Here is a 17559-nt window from a genome sequence, read left to right on the forward strand (position 1 = left end):
CTATAAGTGAAACATGGTCGCCAAATGTGGAGACAAACTATACTGGCCATTTGACAGCTTCTTGTAAGAGAAACAATGGCAAATGCGTGTGCATGTACCTCTCAAAGGACGGTCACTCGCACAGTCGCACTATGTTAATTTCAGATTGAGCGAAACAAATAGCTACACACTCCTTTGATCCTTTCAATACATGATTGTAGTCCATATTATAAGGCAAAAAAAACTTGGCCAATTAGCGTTATTTTCATTCCTTCTCCCCAACAATTACATTACAAGAAGCTCACTCTCTCCCATATCCCAATAATCTATCTACAAGTCCTACACTAGGTATTAGGTGAATCAAATAAAAATACATACATTAGCAAAAGCAAACAAAACAGCAGGTCGTAGCACAATCACTCTTGTCGACTAGCTCACAAGCGACTAGTTTCCGAACTTCGACATGTCTATATCATTAACACAATAGGTACCTGTGATGAATGCGACTTTAGGAGCTCCACGTGGCTGAATTTACACCAATTTATGCAATCAAGAAGAAAGCTGGAATCTGCCAGAAGGCTTCTTTCTCCGCCAACCCTGAAACATCATCACGTACAACGATGAGGAACAGCCCGAATAACGTAAGGTATTGCTTGGATTTGATGTTAGGAGAGTAGGCTAGGTGAAATAGAGGAAACAAAGCAAACCCAAAATGACCTGTTTGGACGGTCTATGTAAAGGTCGCTAACCTCTCTTTTATAACTATGATTCTACTTTCTCTCCAAGAGAGACATGGAAAATGAGGATGTCGGGAACTTACAAAGGCCGCATAATAGACAAACGTCAACAAGGCCAACGCAATAAACCCAATCTGGAAGACATTATACCTGCAGACAACAGGAAACATAAGTAGCAAGTACTTCAACAAATCTTGAAAAGGGTCGTATAAGAAATAAGATTAACTAACTTGTATAAGTATTTGATCCCACGCAGAGACTGTAATGTGTGGCCAAATATTTCCTCTGCCGCGGTGGCTTGGGCGTAATATGCAAATGCGCTAGAACAGAATTGGATCACACTGAGATACCAGACAGAAGCACAAAAGATAAGACATATCAGTCAAAGTTTTATGATTATCAAAACCAGCATTACTAATAAAAAACCATTGGTCGACGGAGAAGTGAAAAAGGAGCTTGGGAATGGATAATAAAATGAATAGTGTCTTCGAGGGGTTAGGTTAGAAGAATGATGGTCATGTTTCATGTGTACGAGGGTTATCCGAGTCTATTTTTATTAACAATGGTTGTATGTGAGATGATTGAGATGAAATGACTCCTAACGGGTGGCTTAGAATTTTAGATTGATAACTTTTGTTTGTTTTTGTTGCATTTTTTGTTGTATTTTTTTTGGGTTTTTTTAGTTTGCATAATGCTACTTCTTAGAAGTTAGTTATATCCTTGATAACGTTTACCAATAGCAATAATAAATAAAATAAAAAACCTGGCTTATAAGAAAATAAACGTTCGGGCATATTCAACAATACACCCATAGCAGTAAAACAATACTCTAGTTAGGATGACTAGAAACAAAGGAGGTAACCTCAAAAGTAGGGATGTCACTAAGTGGGTGAAAGAGGGTAATGCCGTAACGCATTGCACCCGCTGCAATGTTTTGATGGGTGGTGGGGCGGGCATGGGGACTAGATATCAAGATATTGTCCCGCCGCTGGGAGAAGGGGGGGGGGGGGGGATTTTGCATTCCACCTGCTTCAGGTCTGCCTAACGCCAATTATACCATCAATATTATTAATAATTTTACAGAGTTGTGCAGTGTTTTGTATTTGCAAAACCAGTACAAATGTAAAATCATAAATCAAAATCAAAACCATTTTATAAAATGCTGTGATTAAGATAAATTTACTAAAAATACTTTGTACAGTATAAGATAAAGTCATCGACTAGATGATAACAGATAAATAGCAAGTATGGTCTTACATCTTCACCCCTTGGGTCGGGTATGATTTTGGAAACTTGTACCCGCATTGGGGAGAGGGGCGGGTATATGTATGAGTTTTGCTTGCCGTATGGGGGGCTCTACACTCATCCTTATCACCCCCCACCTCACCCACCAATGACATTCCTACTCAAAAGGTGGAAAATATTTGAAATAATCAGGCAATGAAGCATACTCGAGTTGGGAGCAGATCATAAAAATCTCACATTGGAGAACTCAGTCGATACAACAGCCGTTAGAAGTAAGCTTCACATCAGAGAACTCTAATTAAGAAAACAAACTACCATAGAAATTGAGGAAAAGGACTAATTAACCTTCAGTACCAAGCAACAGAGAATAAGTCTAAACCTTAAATGCCTCAATATGCATCGTAACTGGTAAGAACAGAACTGAACTGGAAAGAGACTCGTCCACGGAATAAAGACCAAATTACAAGGTAAATCAAGAGCCGTTTCATATCTCAAATTTTGGTCCATGTTTTCAGAATTTCAGTAATAACTAGCGAGTTGGCAAAACAAACCTAATGGAGCAAAGTAGAATCAGGCCAACATTGAACAGGAAGGAATTCATGAGAGTTGCTCCCCATCTGCAATAAAGGTAAGTTCATAAATGTTTGCCAATGGATGAACAGAATTAGTACTCTTAAGGGCTTGCTTGGAATGGGAGTAATTATTAAGGGAGTAATAGAGCTAAAATGAACTAAAAAATGGAGGGCAGGAATGGGGGTTGGAGATAGAAATGGATAGAAATGGAGAAATATAGTGTAATACTTCCTCCATTAGAGGAGTAATTGTTCCCTACCTCCCCCTCCAAGTAATAATTACCTTCATATAGAGATAATAATTCCTCCCTCACCTCCTCTTTCCACCCTCCACAACCACCACAAAGCACCAATCTCCTCCGATTTCTTCTTATTTTAGCTCTCATTACTCCCTTAATAATTACTCCCATTCCAAGCGAGCCCTAAGTCTTAAATTTCTTACTTCATTGGGTGAATCGTAATGAAAACTAATCTTAGACCAAGCATAGTCGCTCCAGCAACAACTGCTACAAGAAGATAAAAGCAGAAAAAAGCAAATGCCGCAGTACCCAGTAAACCTGACAAATAACAGGAAACATATGAAAAACAATGATCATACCGAAAATTTGGAAGCAAACACACTGGTACAGAAAAACTCACCCCAGACATCATCCAACTTGATGAAGACGAAGTTTAAGAAAGGAGATAGTGGAGGCCTTATTATAAGATATATTACAATATGTGCTATCCAAGCCACTGAAACAATCAACCTAACAAAAATCAAAAAGTTAAAACACAAATACTTATGATGATATGCTAGCTGCAAGGCACAAAAAAACTGCACCCACAAGTGTCAATTAAACAAGAAACAACAGTTCAACCAAGTAAACATCAGTGCCTACCCTAAGATTCCCAATATGAGTTTTGCCAAGTATCCAAGTACAGTAAGAGCCCATGCAGTCTCGGCCTGCATGAAGCACAAGAGATATATAAGCAACGGTCAGCGCATAAAACCATTATTATAGAAGTCAAATATTCAGGAGTCACATGCTCCACCTTTTCGCCTTGAGGATACATCTCTTCCAAAGCCTTTACATCTTCTTCAAGCAAATGCAACTCCTGAGAAGCACAAAGAAATGTCACTCAATGGGGTTGAATAAAAATAGACTAATGAAATAAATAATTGAATTGGATTGTTTTGGATGATACCAACAAAATTGATTGCTAACTCCTATTTTCTGATTTAATTAATTGCGCAAATATTCAAATAATCAAAAACGCAACACAAATTGTTGAACGTAGACAACTTTTATCGGGACAAGCACAACTCAGTGACTGCCTGCTACACAAGAAAGAAACTGGACCTTGACAAGGCAAGCCAGTCTCTTCCTAGCATTTTGAAGAAGACAAAAACAAAAGTGGATTATTTTACTGTATTCGAGCAAACGGGCAATGGAATGCTATGCAAAGGAAACAAGCACGGTGCTTATAAACAAGAGTAGATCACATTTTGGCAAGGCAGAACACCAAAACTCCCTACAGCAACCATGCCTTCACCAAAATGTACCAATGAAATTGCCCATTAATAGAAATTAATTGCTAGATACTAAGATCTTGTTTACATCAGCTCATTGTTTTGTATCAAGTATAGCGAGTGCTAAAGAGCATACTGCTTAAAAAACAGTTGACGAAGTACTAATAATACACAAGACTTACCTTCTCCACTGCTTTCACATTTTTACGCCATTTTCGTCCCTTACTACCACCTCTTTCTTCCTGATGAAGAGCATCAGCAGCTTTCTTCAAATCCTTTGCCTTTTTACCAAGCTCGGTAGCTTCCTGATAACCAGCAGGAGGATATCAGCAGAGCAGTTCATGCACAGAGATTCATCTCTAACATGAATGGGTAGAGGGTTCACAACTTGTTGCAATTGTCAGTAAGCAATTAGCCAAGGAAGTTACCTTAATATACTGAGAGCGTGTTATGACAGCCTTTGGTCGCCTGATGAATGAAAATATGAGACCCAGTGGTAGACAAGCAATGCCAACACCGCCAAATATCTATGCGAAAACAAAAAGGTAAGTCACAAAATCCAAGGCAGAACTATATGTACAACCTGCAATACTAGAAAAATATCCTTGTATGATTTGGATGAGTTCAGAAAGAGAGAGGAATATTTAACAGTCCGGCATAGACACTTTCCCTGTGTATTATTGGCATTTCGAAATATATAGCCAGGAAAACTAGGACAATAAGAACGGTCAAACTTTTCTTAAACGCCTCCAAACAAGATGATGTTTCCCCCCACAAAAATTCAAGTAGAAGAACTACCTGGCGTTAAATACAGATCTTCTATAGAAGCTTCATACTAAAAGTTAAGGACATCAACAATGAATAACAAGCAGGTCAGTAGATGTGAACAACATACCGTGAAAAGTACAGACCCTGCAATGGTTGCAAGGGCAACAACATATTCTGGGAAGGTCGTTCGCATAGTCCATGTAGTCTCTGACTTAGCACTAGCTATGTATGCTGAACACTATAATGAAGACGGCGGAACACAGATACAATGAATTAATGATGTTAAAAAATAAAAATACTTCAGTCTAACTAATGTACAACCAAGTAAAAGAAAATCCACAAGCAAACTGCATACCAGATAACTATATGGGATATGTGTACTTCGCTAACCTGGCGTGAATTGTCAATACATGGCTGAGCACTAGAGAAGCTCCATGAAGTTGGAAATGCTGTAGTGTTTGAAGTGAGATGCCTTACTGTGAAGTCCACCTTACCAGCCAGCCCTGGATAATGTGGAATAGATGTGCAACTATTTAGTACTACAAAAATTGCATATTGGGCAAAGATGACTGCAACAATTTTCAACTATAGTTTTAACACTATAAAAACTCCTTTTTTCAGTCTTACAATTAACTCTATAGGAAGACAGCTGTCAACAATGTGGATGAGGCCATGAGGGTCTACACTTTTCATACCAAGAAGCTCTAACACCAAAAGAAAACAAGAATGTTGAAATTTGGGGTCAAGATCAAGCTAAAAAGATCACACTGTCAAGCCAAATTGCACATGAGTGGTATTTACCGATCCACAACTCAGGCTAGGCCAGTGCAAATCTTACAAATCCTATGTCGTTGGACAGCTGAGAATTGTAGTTAAAGAATGAATTATGTTTCATGATAATGTCACCAGTGGGGCTCAAGTTTATCCTTTTCAAAAAACTTGACCCTGCGAAGATCAGGTCAAGCTATTAATAAGACCACACGACTTATTGCGCAGCTTAAGTTTCCATTGGTAGGTACTCTTGTATGAAAGCTGAGGTGTGAAAGCCAATACAAACACAGGAATGTTGCAGAAAGGTCTAGTCTACACACATGTGAGCATCAAGGTCATATTGTCGTTTCACTTGTGTAGAAGGCAAAGGTGCAAAACATTTAAACGAGAAAAGAGGGGGGGCAAAGAGTTCATAATTATGCTTTTTTATAACTAAGACTGAAAGTCAAGAAAAATATAGGAATGTTGCTGAAAGGTTTAGTGTGCATCAGGGGCATCTTGACCTTTTACTTGCCATTTACCTCATGTCCAAATATGTCATCTGATCCAATCCCCCTTACTACTAAGAGAATAAAAATTCTCTTAATTTTCCCTCCAAAAAGCATCTAACTAAATATGGTAATAAATAAAATTTCTTTCATTACATTTATTATCTTTTCAATAAATATATTCTTATAAATAAACTCTAATTTTATAAATAAATTCATAATTATGACTTTTTCATTAAAATAAAATAAAATTGATATTAAACTGTAAAGTATAAGTTGCTAAATTTTTCAGTAATGCAATAATTATTACTGTAGAGAATAACTTGACACATTCTTACTATTAGCTTCGTGACAAAAAACATTCACTAAAAAAAATTCACAACTTAAATAATTTTTTTTATTAGTTTTCCATTTCAATTTTTTTGTTTCATATCAAAATACAATGTAGTGAACTGATAAATATTAATGAGGTGCAAATTTAAAAAGTATAAATCCTCCTATATACTAAGAGAATACAATTTCTCTAAAGTTTTCCCTCCAAAGTGCTCAAACTTATATATGGAAAAAAATTAGATTTTTATTTATTAAACTAATTTTCCATTTAAAATAATCTATACATAAAAATGTTTTCTCCTATTATTAACTTCGTGATGAAAAAAGAATTTTTTAAAATAATTTGATGTAGTTTTTATTTTCATAAATAACACAATTCATGGAATTATTCAATTCTTTTGATTAATTTTAATATTAGTTATTTTTTATAAAAATTCGTGAGATATAAATGAAAAATCTATAACTAATACATTAAAAATTAAAAGGCCTATATTTACCGCGCATTTGCGCGGGATCTACACTAGTAATAAACCAAAGGCAAGGGAATGAAAATCAACAGACGTATGTGTTTTTGAGTCTGAAACGTAAACAACTGACATATCTGCCCTCTGAGCTCTCAAGATTCGACTGACAACCCTCAATAATCAGTAATATACCCTAAAGGGCCTAAACTAAGTAAATAAAACTGAACATCTTCATTTTGTGCAAATATAGGCTTTTCATATACGACTTCAAAATAGCTCCAACACTATACCAAATGCCAAGGGTAGGGGTCTAACACTTTTCATACGAACAAACTCTCCCAACAAAAGAACAACAGAGTTGCAATTCGTGGTCAAGATTACTCGAGATCAAGCTATAAAGATCATATCATTGAGTAAGATTGCACATGGATGGTGTTTTTTGATCCATAACTCAGGCTACACCGGTGCAAATTGTTTGAAAGTAGGCTGAAGCTCAAGTTACACCCATCTCAAAAAAGAGTGATAACATGAAGGATCAGTCAGGTGAAACTATCAAGACAAAACATGGCGTATTTCCTAATATAGGTTTCAATTTTTTGTTATTCCTGCATGAAAGCTAAGGCCTCAGTTGATCACTTTAACTAGGACCTTTACTTAAACTCGACAAAATATCTACTCCCCGGCTTAAAATAATATCAGTAGATTCAGTCTGACAATACAGAAACATTAGGGTTCCTTCTATTTTCGTAGTGTGTGGCAATTTAACTCTAAGCAAGCCTACTGCAAAGTCCTGAGTCCTAACAATCGTGCATTTACCATTCATACAACTATATAGACGAGTTGAAGATGATAAAACTGATTTCTGAATCTTACCATACAAAATGCCGAGGACAAGGGCGACAATCACGGCAGTCAAACCCACCCAAATCATGGCGCTCTTAACCCGCTTCCCAACAGCCCTACATCACAATACTAAAACAATCCTCATCAATATAAAAAAGAAGAAATATAAACTCGAAATGCAGGTGAGACATACTTATCCTGATCACCCTCATAGTAAAAGATAGCAAACGGAATGACGAAAAAGACGAGAAAGGCATCGACAATGTAGACAGCAAGCCAAAGGTCCTTCATAGGCAAAGTCAAGTGACAAGCACCATTATAAAGAGCATGACGACAAGCTTGGCGATTAGCGACGTCAGCAGGAAGCATGAGTATAGAGATAACGGAAACAGAAAGACCTAAAACGACGACGAATTTGGGGAAGTAGGCTTGATTGACGTCATCAGGGTGTTGGTAATTGATTAGAAGGTAGACATTAAAGATGAAGACTAAGACGACAACTATAATAGCAACGATCAGCAATGCTAGGTTGAAATCCCCCATTTCTGATTGAAGAAATCAGGGAAATTAGGGTTTGAGGTGTGATGATTTTGGGGGAAATGGTGGGTGTTTTGTTCGTTGCCGATCTGGGTTACGGAGAGAGGGGAAGGAAGTCGGGGGTGTGTCTCTGTCTGGTTGTCTGTTTGTTTGTTGGATTTGTCTCTTTTTAATTCCGGTGGCGAATTACGTTTTTGACCTTGTTCAGCTACCGTCTACTCAGAGTTGGCATAAAGGGCCACGGGCTGGTGGGCGGCACGGCCAGGCACGGCCCACGGCCCGGCCCGGCCCAATGAGAAAATCGAGGAAGCACGGGCACGACACGACTATGCTTGAGATGGGCTTCGACGCGATTTTCTTCAGAAATCTGTGCCTAGGCACGGCACGGCCCAAGCACAGTGGAGCCCGGGCCCGGCACGCACCAGGCACGACGGGCCTGGCCCGACGTGGCCCGAAGAATAGCCCGTTGAGGCGTTGATCATCATTTATTAAACAAAAAGTACACTAATATTTAATAAAACAATAACTCTCCTATAGGACCGTCCTATGCTATAGGACGGGCCCAATTGAAGAGTTAGCCCAACCAAAAATCAAACTAAATAAAATAGGGTTATTTCATATAAATAATCCAACCTATGTCTGTTCTTCTTAAATTAATCCGACGTATGTTTTAACCCATATTAATCTAACCTATGCACTCATTTTTCTCAAAATACCTCAGTGGAAGGGTTACCTGCTTAACAAGTGAACCCTTTACCCTATGTTATCTTATCCCTTTCCTTACTCTTCACTCATTTCTTCTTCTTCCTTTTGTGTATTGTTCTTCTTGTTTCTGAAAAACTTTCCAAAATCTCTTGTTAGTTAATTGACCATAATTAGAACTTATAAATCCTTCAAATGTCTCAAGTATTCTATTCGCTACACTTTTAAATCGTTGATGCAACAAGCAGACAAATTATACCCAATTGAAATTTTATATGTTTAATTGATTTGGAAGATTTGTTGGGAGGATAAGCATAGTATATTAGTATCCCTATTGTTCATTTTTTCCAGATTCTCAAAACTTGGCATTATTTTGGTTTGATGGTTTGAGTCATTCAATCTTCCATCCTTAATGCTCCATTCAGGCAATGCATTATTCTCTTCTGATTTCTTTTATTCCTCTTTTATAATTATATATACATAAATCATTTCTCATGTATACATAAACGATTAATACCCATCAAAACACTAACCATAAACCTACCAAACGTCAACCTTACTCTATTTTTCTGAAACCCCAACTTTGTCACCTTCTCCAACCATCTCCTCACTTTTCGGTTTCAATTCCTTGACAATCGACATCTTCACTTCGAGGAATCTCCGGCGAATCTGCAGAAAAATTGATAATCTTACAAATTGGGGGAAACTTTGAGGTTTAAAAACAAAACCCTAGGTTTGTTTTATTTAGGAAATCTGGGATTTTTATGATTAATGATGCAGGGAGAGTTGAGGCATTTTCGATTTCACAAAGAAAATTGGACTAATTATTTGGGCAATGAAGGCACAAAGTAAGACGACATGTCAATATCATGTGGTTAATACTTTGGTAGATTCATGGAGATGAAAATGTCTTTCGCCCTAATTTATTTAATTCTGATAAATGAATTGGATGAGAAAAAAAATTACTCCGTAACTGAAATTGCCTCGGTATTCAAAATAACAAAAATTTCCAGAGCTTGAAAGAATTAATGATAATAAAAGAAAAAAATTGATTGCTGTCTGCTGATGATTTAGAAAGAAGAAAAACAAGAGTATAGTGAAGAAGATAGAAGAAAGAAATGAAGGAGTTAAATAAAAGGAAGGTTACCCATTAAGGTTTAACATTCACCGGTCATAACAGGTGAACATTAGGGCCGGTGTATTTTGAGAGAAATGAGTGCATAGGTTAGATTAATATGGGTTAAAACATAGGTCGGATTAATTTAAGCAGAACAGACATAGGTTGGATTATTTATATGAAATAACCCAATAAAATATGCTACAAACCTCTTGAATACAATACAAATCCAATCTGTGACATCAACTACCATAAATCTCACGCTTTCTAATTTCCAATTTCCAATTTCCACCACCTCCGCACTCCACCTTCCTATCACCACATCCCCTCCGCAACTCAGTCATCCATAGGCCATAGCCGACGAGACCAACACCTTCTGCCCACCGATCAATTGCACAAAATGAAGAAGAACACAGACGGCTAGATTTGAGGTTTTCTATCAAAAACTCAATAATTAGGTCTGAAATTTAATTTTGAAACCCCTGATTTTAATATTAAAATTCAGCATTTCCAAGCTCTAACTTTTGTTTAACTTGAAATATTTTAGGTTTTATGTTGGAAACCAAGAACTTTAAGTTTAAAACTGAATTTTAATTGACTCAAAATCTTTATCTAAGAGTTTAATCTTCAAAACTCATACTTTTAACTTGAAAACTTCATATAATATAATGAAAACTTAAGTCTTTTTAGGTCTTTAATTCTTGTTGTTAGCCTAAACTTTTACTTTATTATTGTCAAAAAATATGGTTTTCGTGTAATAACTATCGGTTTTAGTTTGGTAACTTGAGAAAAAAATTATGGATTATAGCTGTCGATTAACGCTAGGGTGGAGGTCGTCATTCCTAACCCGACCATACGAATTAGGTAAGGTGGGGGATGAAGGATTATGGATAGTGGTGGCTTGGGGTGGAATCCGATACCAGTACGACTCAAGGATGAAAATGGGAGAAGGGAGATGACAGTTACCTATGTTATGCGCCTTACCTTATATTGTTGGTTTTGTAAATCAAATTTTTTTTTTTGGAAATTAATTGATTTTTTGGGCCTTTTTGTTAATGGTCTGGTCTCATTGTATGAGACCGTCTTATATAACAATTTGTGTTAATAAAATATATATTTAAACTATTAATCATCATCTATTAAACAAAAGTTACATTAATATTTAATAAAATATATATTCAAACCATTAATCATCATTTATTAAACAAAAAGTACTAAAAATATATCAATTATATAACTTTTTTTTAAAAATAAAAAAAAATATTAAAGCATATGGCCCGACCCACAGACAAGGCACGAAAAGCTCATGGGCCAGGCACGGCCCGAGCACAAAAATGACCGTGCCTTGAGCGGGCCGCAGCGTAGGTTTGGATCAGTGGGCCTGGCACGGCACGACCCGAGGAGCCCAATATCCGTGCCTGGGCCGGGCCAATTTTGGAGGAAGGCACGACGGGCCGGCACAGCACGACCCATTGCCTACTCTAGTCTAGTGGCCTATTTACGGGGTATGATGTTGGAACTTCGAAGAAGGGACTTGAGACTTGAGAGGGGGTTTAAAGGAGGGAGACGTTGGGTTTGAAAGTGTGTTCCATTTTTATTTTTATTTTTGTAATTGCTTTTTTATGGAACATTTTATTTAAGGGTGTTAATTTATGCAATACACATTTTAGTTATCTCAGTACGATGTTGATCATACCACCTCTCTCATTTCACGTAGTCACAGTACTGAATGGGGAAAAAACGGGGGGGAGGGGGGGGATTCACGTGAACCACAACCACATCTGCCAACCACCGCCTCTCTCTCGGATACCATCGTCGTCCACCGGCAACTGTAGGCGACACCAGCACAGGCCATAGACAACCCATAAAGACCCACCTCGAATCCTCAAAATGAAACAATTAAATGCAACTCAGTAATATTGTCATCTCTTCTTTTGATTGATTCCTCATTCGATCAATCTAAAGCAAAGCAAATATTTAAAACAAAAAAGATTGAACTACTGAGTATCAATGGTGGAAAGCATCATCGCAAACGTCGTACAACATTAATGTGCGCATCCCCTGATACGTGCCTAATGTATATTCTTTTTGGCCTATTTCAGCACGTATTTCTATGCATTTCTATACTATTTTTATAGTATCTTGCCCCGAATTAGCTACTTTGGTGTATTTTGTCCTTTTTGTAGGAATGATCGCGAAAGTGGTGGAACCATGTTCCTTTTTGCCCTTTTTGCATGCATTTAGAGGAGACGGGATTGTCCCAGAGTAGAGTACCGCACTTGGAAGCGTCGTGGCACGCATTACGAGGCACTTGGGTGAGGACGTGAGCTGAATTGAAGATACAAGTGCTCGATCGAGTTGTTTGCTGATCGATCGAGTGGTTTCAAGCCCCCCTGTTGGTCGATCGAGAGGTTCCTTCCTCGATCGAGTTAGCTGAACATGACTAAGTCCTCGATCGAGTTGGTTGTTGGTCGATCGAGGGACTTCTGCTGAGACATTGGTCGATCGAGTGGTCTAATCTACTCGATCGAGAGGTTTTCACAGGCGTGGGCTTTTAATTAGTCCATGTTTTACTTTTCCGCATAAACTCTTAAGTTGTTTGGCTATATAACCTATGATTTACTAGGTTATTAGTTAATTCCGGGGACTATCTTTTTACTATCCTTCACAGTAGAACATTGTTACGTTGCTTAAACCTTCGACTGCTACTCTTGTTTTCCGCAATTTCTTCATTGGATTTCGTGTCTTTACGCCGGAATCGCTTAGATTGTAATCTCCTTTCTTCCCTTAATAATAATTAACCTTCTTGTTGCTTTTAATTCTTGTTTATGTTATCATTCTTTCCTGCCCTAATTTCTGTTATTGCATTTTATTATTATTTCGTTATGTCTTCTGCTGGAAATTTATATGCTGTTAGTTTAACAATCGACATGAGTAGCTAATCTCCCTTCATGTTGGGATTAGGGAATCTGCGGTAGAATAATGACGATGTAGTGAATGAATTGGACGAATTGACTAAGAGACTCTGTCACTATAGCAATTTAACTGTAATTCCCGACCTAGTTGAGTGCACGCTTCTATGTCACCCATTAATCTGGCTACAATTAATCCTGGATCGAAAGATTGGACTAAATAGGCCTGCTATAAACAGTAGACTACCCTAATGAGGACGAAAGTTAAGTTAGTGGTATTTTAGGGTGGGAAGTGGACCGAAAGGACCTTCTAATATCCGTCTCGCATTAGTTCGTCTGAGTCATTTACTGCTAAGTTGTTGAACTACCGTAGTGAACCGAATTCCCGACATGTTCCTCTCTTATTGATAGTTTTAAATCTTTTTCCTGCTTTACTGCTTTCTGCTTTAATTCTCTTTCCTTTCAACTCCGTAGTTTAGAAACCAAAAATTCAATCAACACCAATTGTTACCATAGGATTAGAATAGACAGCTATAATTGCATTTCCTCCCTGTGGATTCGATACTCGACTGCCTCTACTACATTTTTAGTTGAGACCGTTAGGTTTTATTTTTGACAGGTACGCGACAGACGTGTCAAATTTTGGCGCCGTTGCCGGGGAGGCAATTGTTCAATTTACTAGTTGTTTCGTTTTAATCCTTTTTCGGTCTAAGGGACATCAGTTCCTTGGACTATTCTCATTTTTGTTGTAGTTTCTTCTTATGCGCAGGTCGCAGGGTGGTCCACTACTACCTTTTGATCCCGAGATTGAGAGATCTCTGCACGTAAAAAGGAGACTATTTCAAGAACAGGCAGAGGAAGAGCCTAGTTCTCGTGGTAGCTTTTACGAGAACGAGCTTTTCGAGGAGAATCCACCGTCTTCTCCAGTTTCCAATTCTTCAGTTGAATCTATTACTTTCCCAGATTTTCCCGAAATGGCTGAGGAAGCAACCATTGCTAGTCACTCCGAGCCCACGGCTGACAATCTCTATAAGGGGTTCGAATTACCAGGAGATGCTAGGAAGTTCGAACCGAAGCCTGCTTATATCAATATGGTCGAGAAAAATCAGTTCGGGAGCTGCAGAATCGAAGATGCGGCTCAAAGATATGGAGACTTTCATTGATTCTGCTGCTCCATACCTCCTCCTGGCGTGACGTGACGGATCAGATAAAAGAAACCATGTTCATCTTCTCACTCCGCGATGCTGCAAGGGAGTGGTATAGGGATTTGGACCGAGCTGCTCACGCCATAACGGATTGGAATTCGCTAGCATTGACGTTCTATAAAAAGTACTTCTCTGCTTCGAGAACCATAGCCATCAGAGCTCAGATAACAAGTTTCAAACAAGGGCCCGACGAGAACTTCCACGAGGCATGGCTTCGATTTAAGAAACTAGTGCGAACCATACCGCACCACGGTTTCGAAAAATGGAGTTTGTGCAACCATTTTTAAAATGGTTTATATGATGATCAGAGGGCTATCTTAGATGCAGCAGCCAATGGTCGATTTGCTGACAACTTGGGGGCGACAAAGGGATGGAAGATCATAGATGATTTAGCCACTCATAGGGCTGAATATGGGAATTCGAGAGGAAACCAAAGGAGAGCCGCTGAATCCTCTTCAGTAGCCGCATTAGAAGCCCTTACCGCAAGGTTTGACAAGTATGAACTAGGGGGAGCTCTCAAGGGAGGGATGTACCAGGTTAATGCTATGACAGACGGTCCTTTTGTCTGTACAAGGTGTGGGGTAGATGGACATGTGTCTGATTATTGTCCTAGTCCTTATGAGCAATGTGCTGCCTTTCAACATTACAGGCAAAACAACACTCATTACGAGCCGAATATCCACCCCAATTTGAGGTGGAGTAACCAGAACGTACTCAACCCCACCGCCCCTCCAAATCAGCCCGCAATGTACTGACCCTATATTCCTCCACACCAGAAGCAACAAGGCTATCAAAAGCCTCCGTCTTTCAACCCTCCTAACCAAGGTGCTTCGTCATCTAGTGGGGTGAGTGAGATGGGTGAGTTAAAGTCCATGATGCAGTCCATTGCAAAGCAATTACAACAGAAGGACACGGCATTCAAGGCACTTGAGACTCAAGTTGCCCAACTGGCTGAAAATCAATCTTCAAGGAAGCCCGGTCATTTACCGACTCAAAATGACAAGAACCCAAATGAAACGGTGCATTTGATAGAGTTGAGAAGTGGTCTATCTTATGAAGGACCGAAATGTAAATCGGACCGAGGGAAGTCAGAATCGGCGATGATGAACAGTGTTCTGTTAAGAAAAAAGGGCTCACGACAAAGCAGTTACTCGATCGACTGAAATCAGGTGTTCGATCGAGTGGAAATGGTGAAGAATCTGGTCGATCGAGTAGAGTTCCTGCTCGATCGAGTGAAGCAGAAGATGAGGTTGGTCGATCGAGTGGTAAGTTTGCTCGATCGACTGACGCTGGTGAAGAAACTCCTCGATCGAGTGAGAATGTTGCTCGATCGAGTGATATTGATGACGGGAAGCTTATACGAGAGCCTGCTAGTGCTCGTTTAAGCGAGAAATCACCGGAAAGACCTCGTTCGAGAGGTAAGAGGCGTCCAAAAGATACCGAACTTGCTCCGGAAGACACTTTGGAAGCAAGAAACAAGGGGCTCGAGATACCAATCACGGTTCCCTTCCCGAGGCGGCTGCAGAATACCAAGGTTAATCAACAGTTTGGCAAATTTGTTGAGCTCTTGAAAAGCTTGGAAGTTTCTGTGCCGTTCACTGAATTGCTGACTAAGGTACCCTCTTATTTAAAGTTTATGAAAGAGATTTTAGCACGTAAGAGGACTATTAATGACAACGAGACCGTAGCTTTAACTGAGGTGGGGTCAGCCCTATTTCAAAATAAGTTACCTCCTAAGCAATCAGACCCGGGTAGTTTTTCGATCCCTTGTCACATCGGTATGCAATTGATTGATAATGCACTATGCGATTTAGGCGCTAGTGTAAGTGTTTTACCTTTGTCTCTAGCTAAGAGACTTGGTGTGACAAAGCTGAGTTACACCAACATGACTGTCCAGATGGCCGACCGTAGTTTATCACGGCCACTAGGTGTAGCAGAAGAGACATTGGATCGGGAAGTTCTTTATTCCGTTGATTTTGTCGTCTTAGATATCCCCGAAGATGTGCACACCCCTATCATTTTAGGGAGACCATTTTTGTCCACTGCCCGTGCAGTAATAGACGTCGGGGGGAAGACTTTGACCTTTCAGGTAGGGGACGAGGAGCGACTTTTTCATCGGTCCAAGTTCCGGAGGGCTCCCGTGCAAGCTCACCTTGCAATGCCCTCTCTTCGTTGACCCTATTATTGACACTCGGATGAAAATTTGGAGGATATTGTTGTTATTGCTAACCCTCCGCCTCATACTGAGAGCAAAAAGGAGGAAAGTTCGTCTGCATTTTCCTTCCGCAGCAGTGCAGGATGAAGGCAAGAAAGGAGCTGTCAAGGACATGGTGCAACCATTATCAATCAAACGGAGCCAAGGATGCCAAAGAAGACGACAGAGGAGCAAGAACGAAGAAAGTTCGAACCTACATAGATTGGAACTACATTCCTCCTCTTTTTTGCAAAAGAGAGTCAAGCTCGTGGAAATAAAAAAGGACGGTCAGTATCGCTGAAGTGACGTCCTCCAGTCAGAAGCCCACGAAGGGGCTACTGAAAGCTGATGGGAATTAAACGGGGAAATGCCCCGTGTAACAAGTTGTAATAAATACTTATTTGAATTTCTTGACTTTGTTTATTACGTTCTTAATTAGGACAATTAGTTTAGACAATTCTTTAGCTTAGACTAAGACTATAGACTGTGTTTTCTGCGTATTTGGTATTTTGGGATGTTTTTGGAGATGTTTTACGCAGGTTTGGGGAAGTTTCACGCAATCCGAGGAAGAAAGGACGGAATTCAAAGAGTCTACACGAGGAAGCCCTCGATCGAGTACTTTCTGTACTCGATCGAGTGGAAAATGGGTCGATCGAGCTGTCTGGTTACTCGATCGAGAAAGGCTAAAGTGGAACAGGTCGATCGAGGAGATTGTTACTCGATCGAGCAAAGGAGACATCAAGAGTCCTCGATCGAGTGATTAAAACCACTCGATCGAGTGAAATGAACAGTGGACACGGGAGTTTTCTTTCTTAAAACTCTTATTTTCCTAATTCTATTTCATTTCACCCCTAATTTCCGTCTAACTCCCCCTTAATTGCGATTGATTTCACCCCCAAATCCCTGCATTTCTTGCCCAATCTCCAAATCCGCCACCTACAATCCCTTCATAGCTAATTAATCTTCAATACCCCCTTATTTTCCCCCTCTTTTGTGCTCGTTTTCACGGTTTTTAAAGGGAATTAGGGTTCGCGGGTTTTTCAATCGAAAATCCGCCTTTGTTGCTTGAAGTTTAATTGCTTATTGTAGGATAAACATCATCAAGTAAGTGTTTCTTTCACACTCTTTGCTTATTCTCTTCATATAATTCGAATTTCTTGAGGTGATTTGAATTAGGGT

The 17559-nt window shown here is 39.2% G+C and overlaps 1 protein-coding gene across 1 annotated transcript; it reads right to left on the reverse strand.

Moving 5' to 3' along the window:
• Positions 1 to 224: 224 nt before the first annotated feature.
• LOC141587020 (LIMR family protein At5g01460) lies at positions 225 to 8356 on the reverse strand. The gene is made up of 14 exons (XM_074408432.1): positions 7907 to 8356; positions 7744 to 7829; positions 5205 to 5317; positions 4942 to 5052; positions 4475 to 4573; positions 4229 to 4351; positions 3569 to 3631; positions 3415 to 3479; positions 3173 to 3282; positions 2976 to 3090; positions 2513 to 2578; positions 947 to 1057; positions 800 to 866; positions 225 to 576 (listed from the first exon to the last, which is right to left on the reverse strand). Exons 1-14 carry the CDS (start codon positions 8254 to 8256, stop codon positions 529 to 531), a joined length of 1527 nt encoding a protein of 508 aa, XP_074264533.1. The 5' UTR covers positions 8257 to 8356; the 3' UTR covers positions 225 to 528.
• Positions 8357 to 17559: the final 9203 nt, after the last annotated feature.

The sequence above is a fragment of the Silene latifolia genome, chromosome 6 (assembly GCF_048544455.1).
Source record: "Silene latifolia isolate original U9 population chromosome 6, ASM4854445v1, whole genome shotgun sequence".
Lineage (NCBI taxonomy): Eukaryota > Viridiplantae > Streptophyta > Magnoliopsida > Caryophyllales > Caryophyllaceae > Silene > Silene latifolia.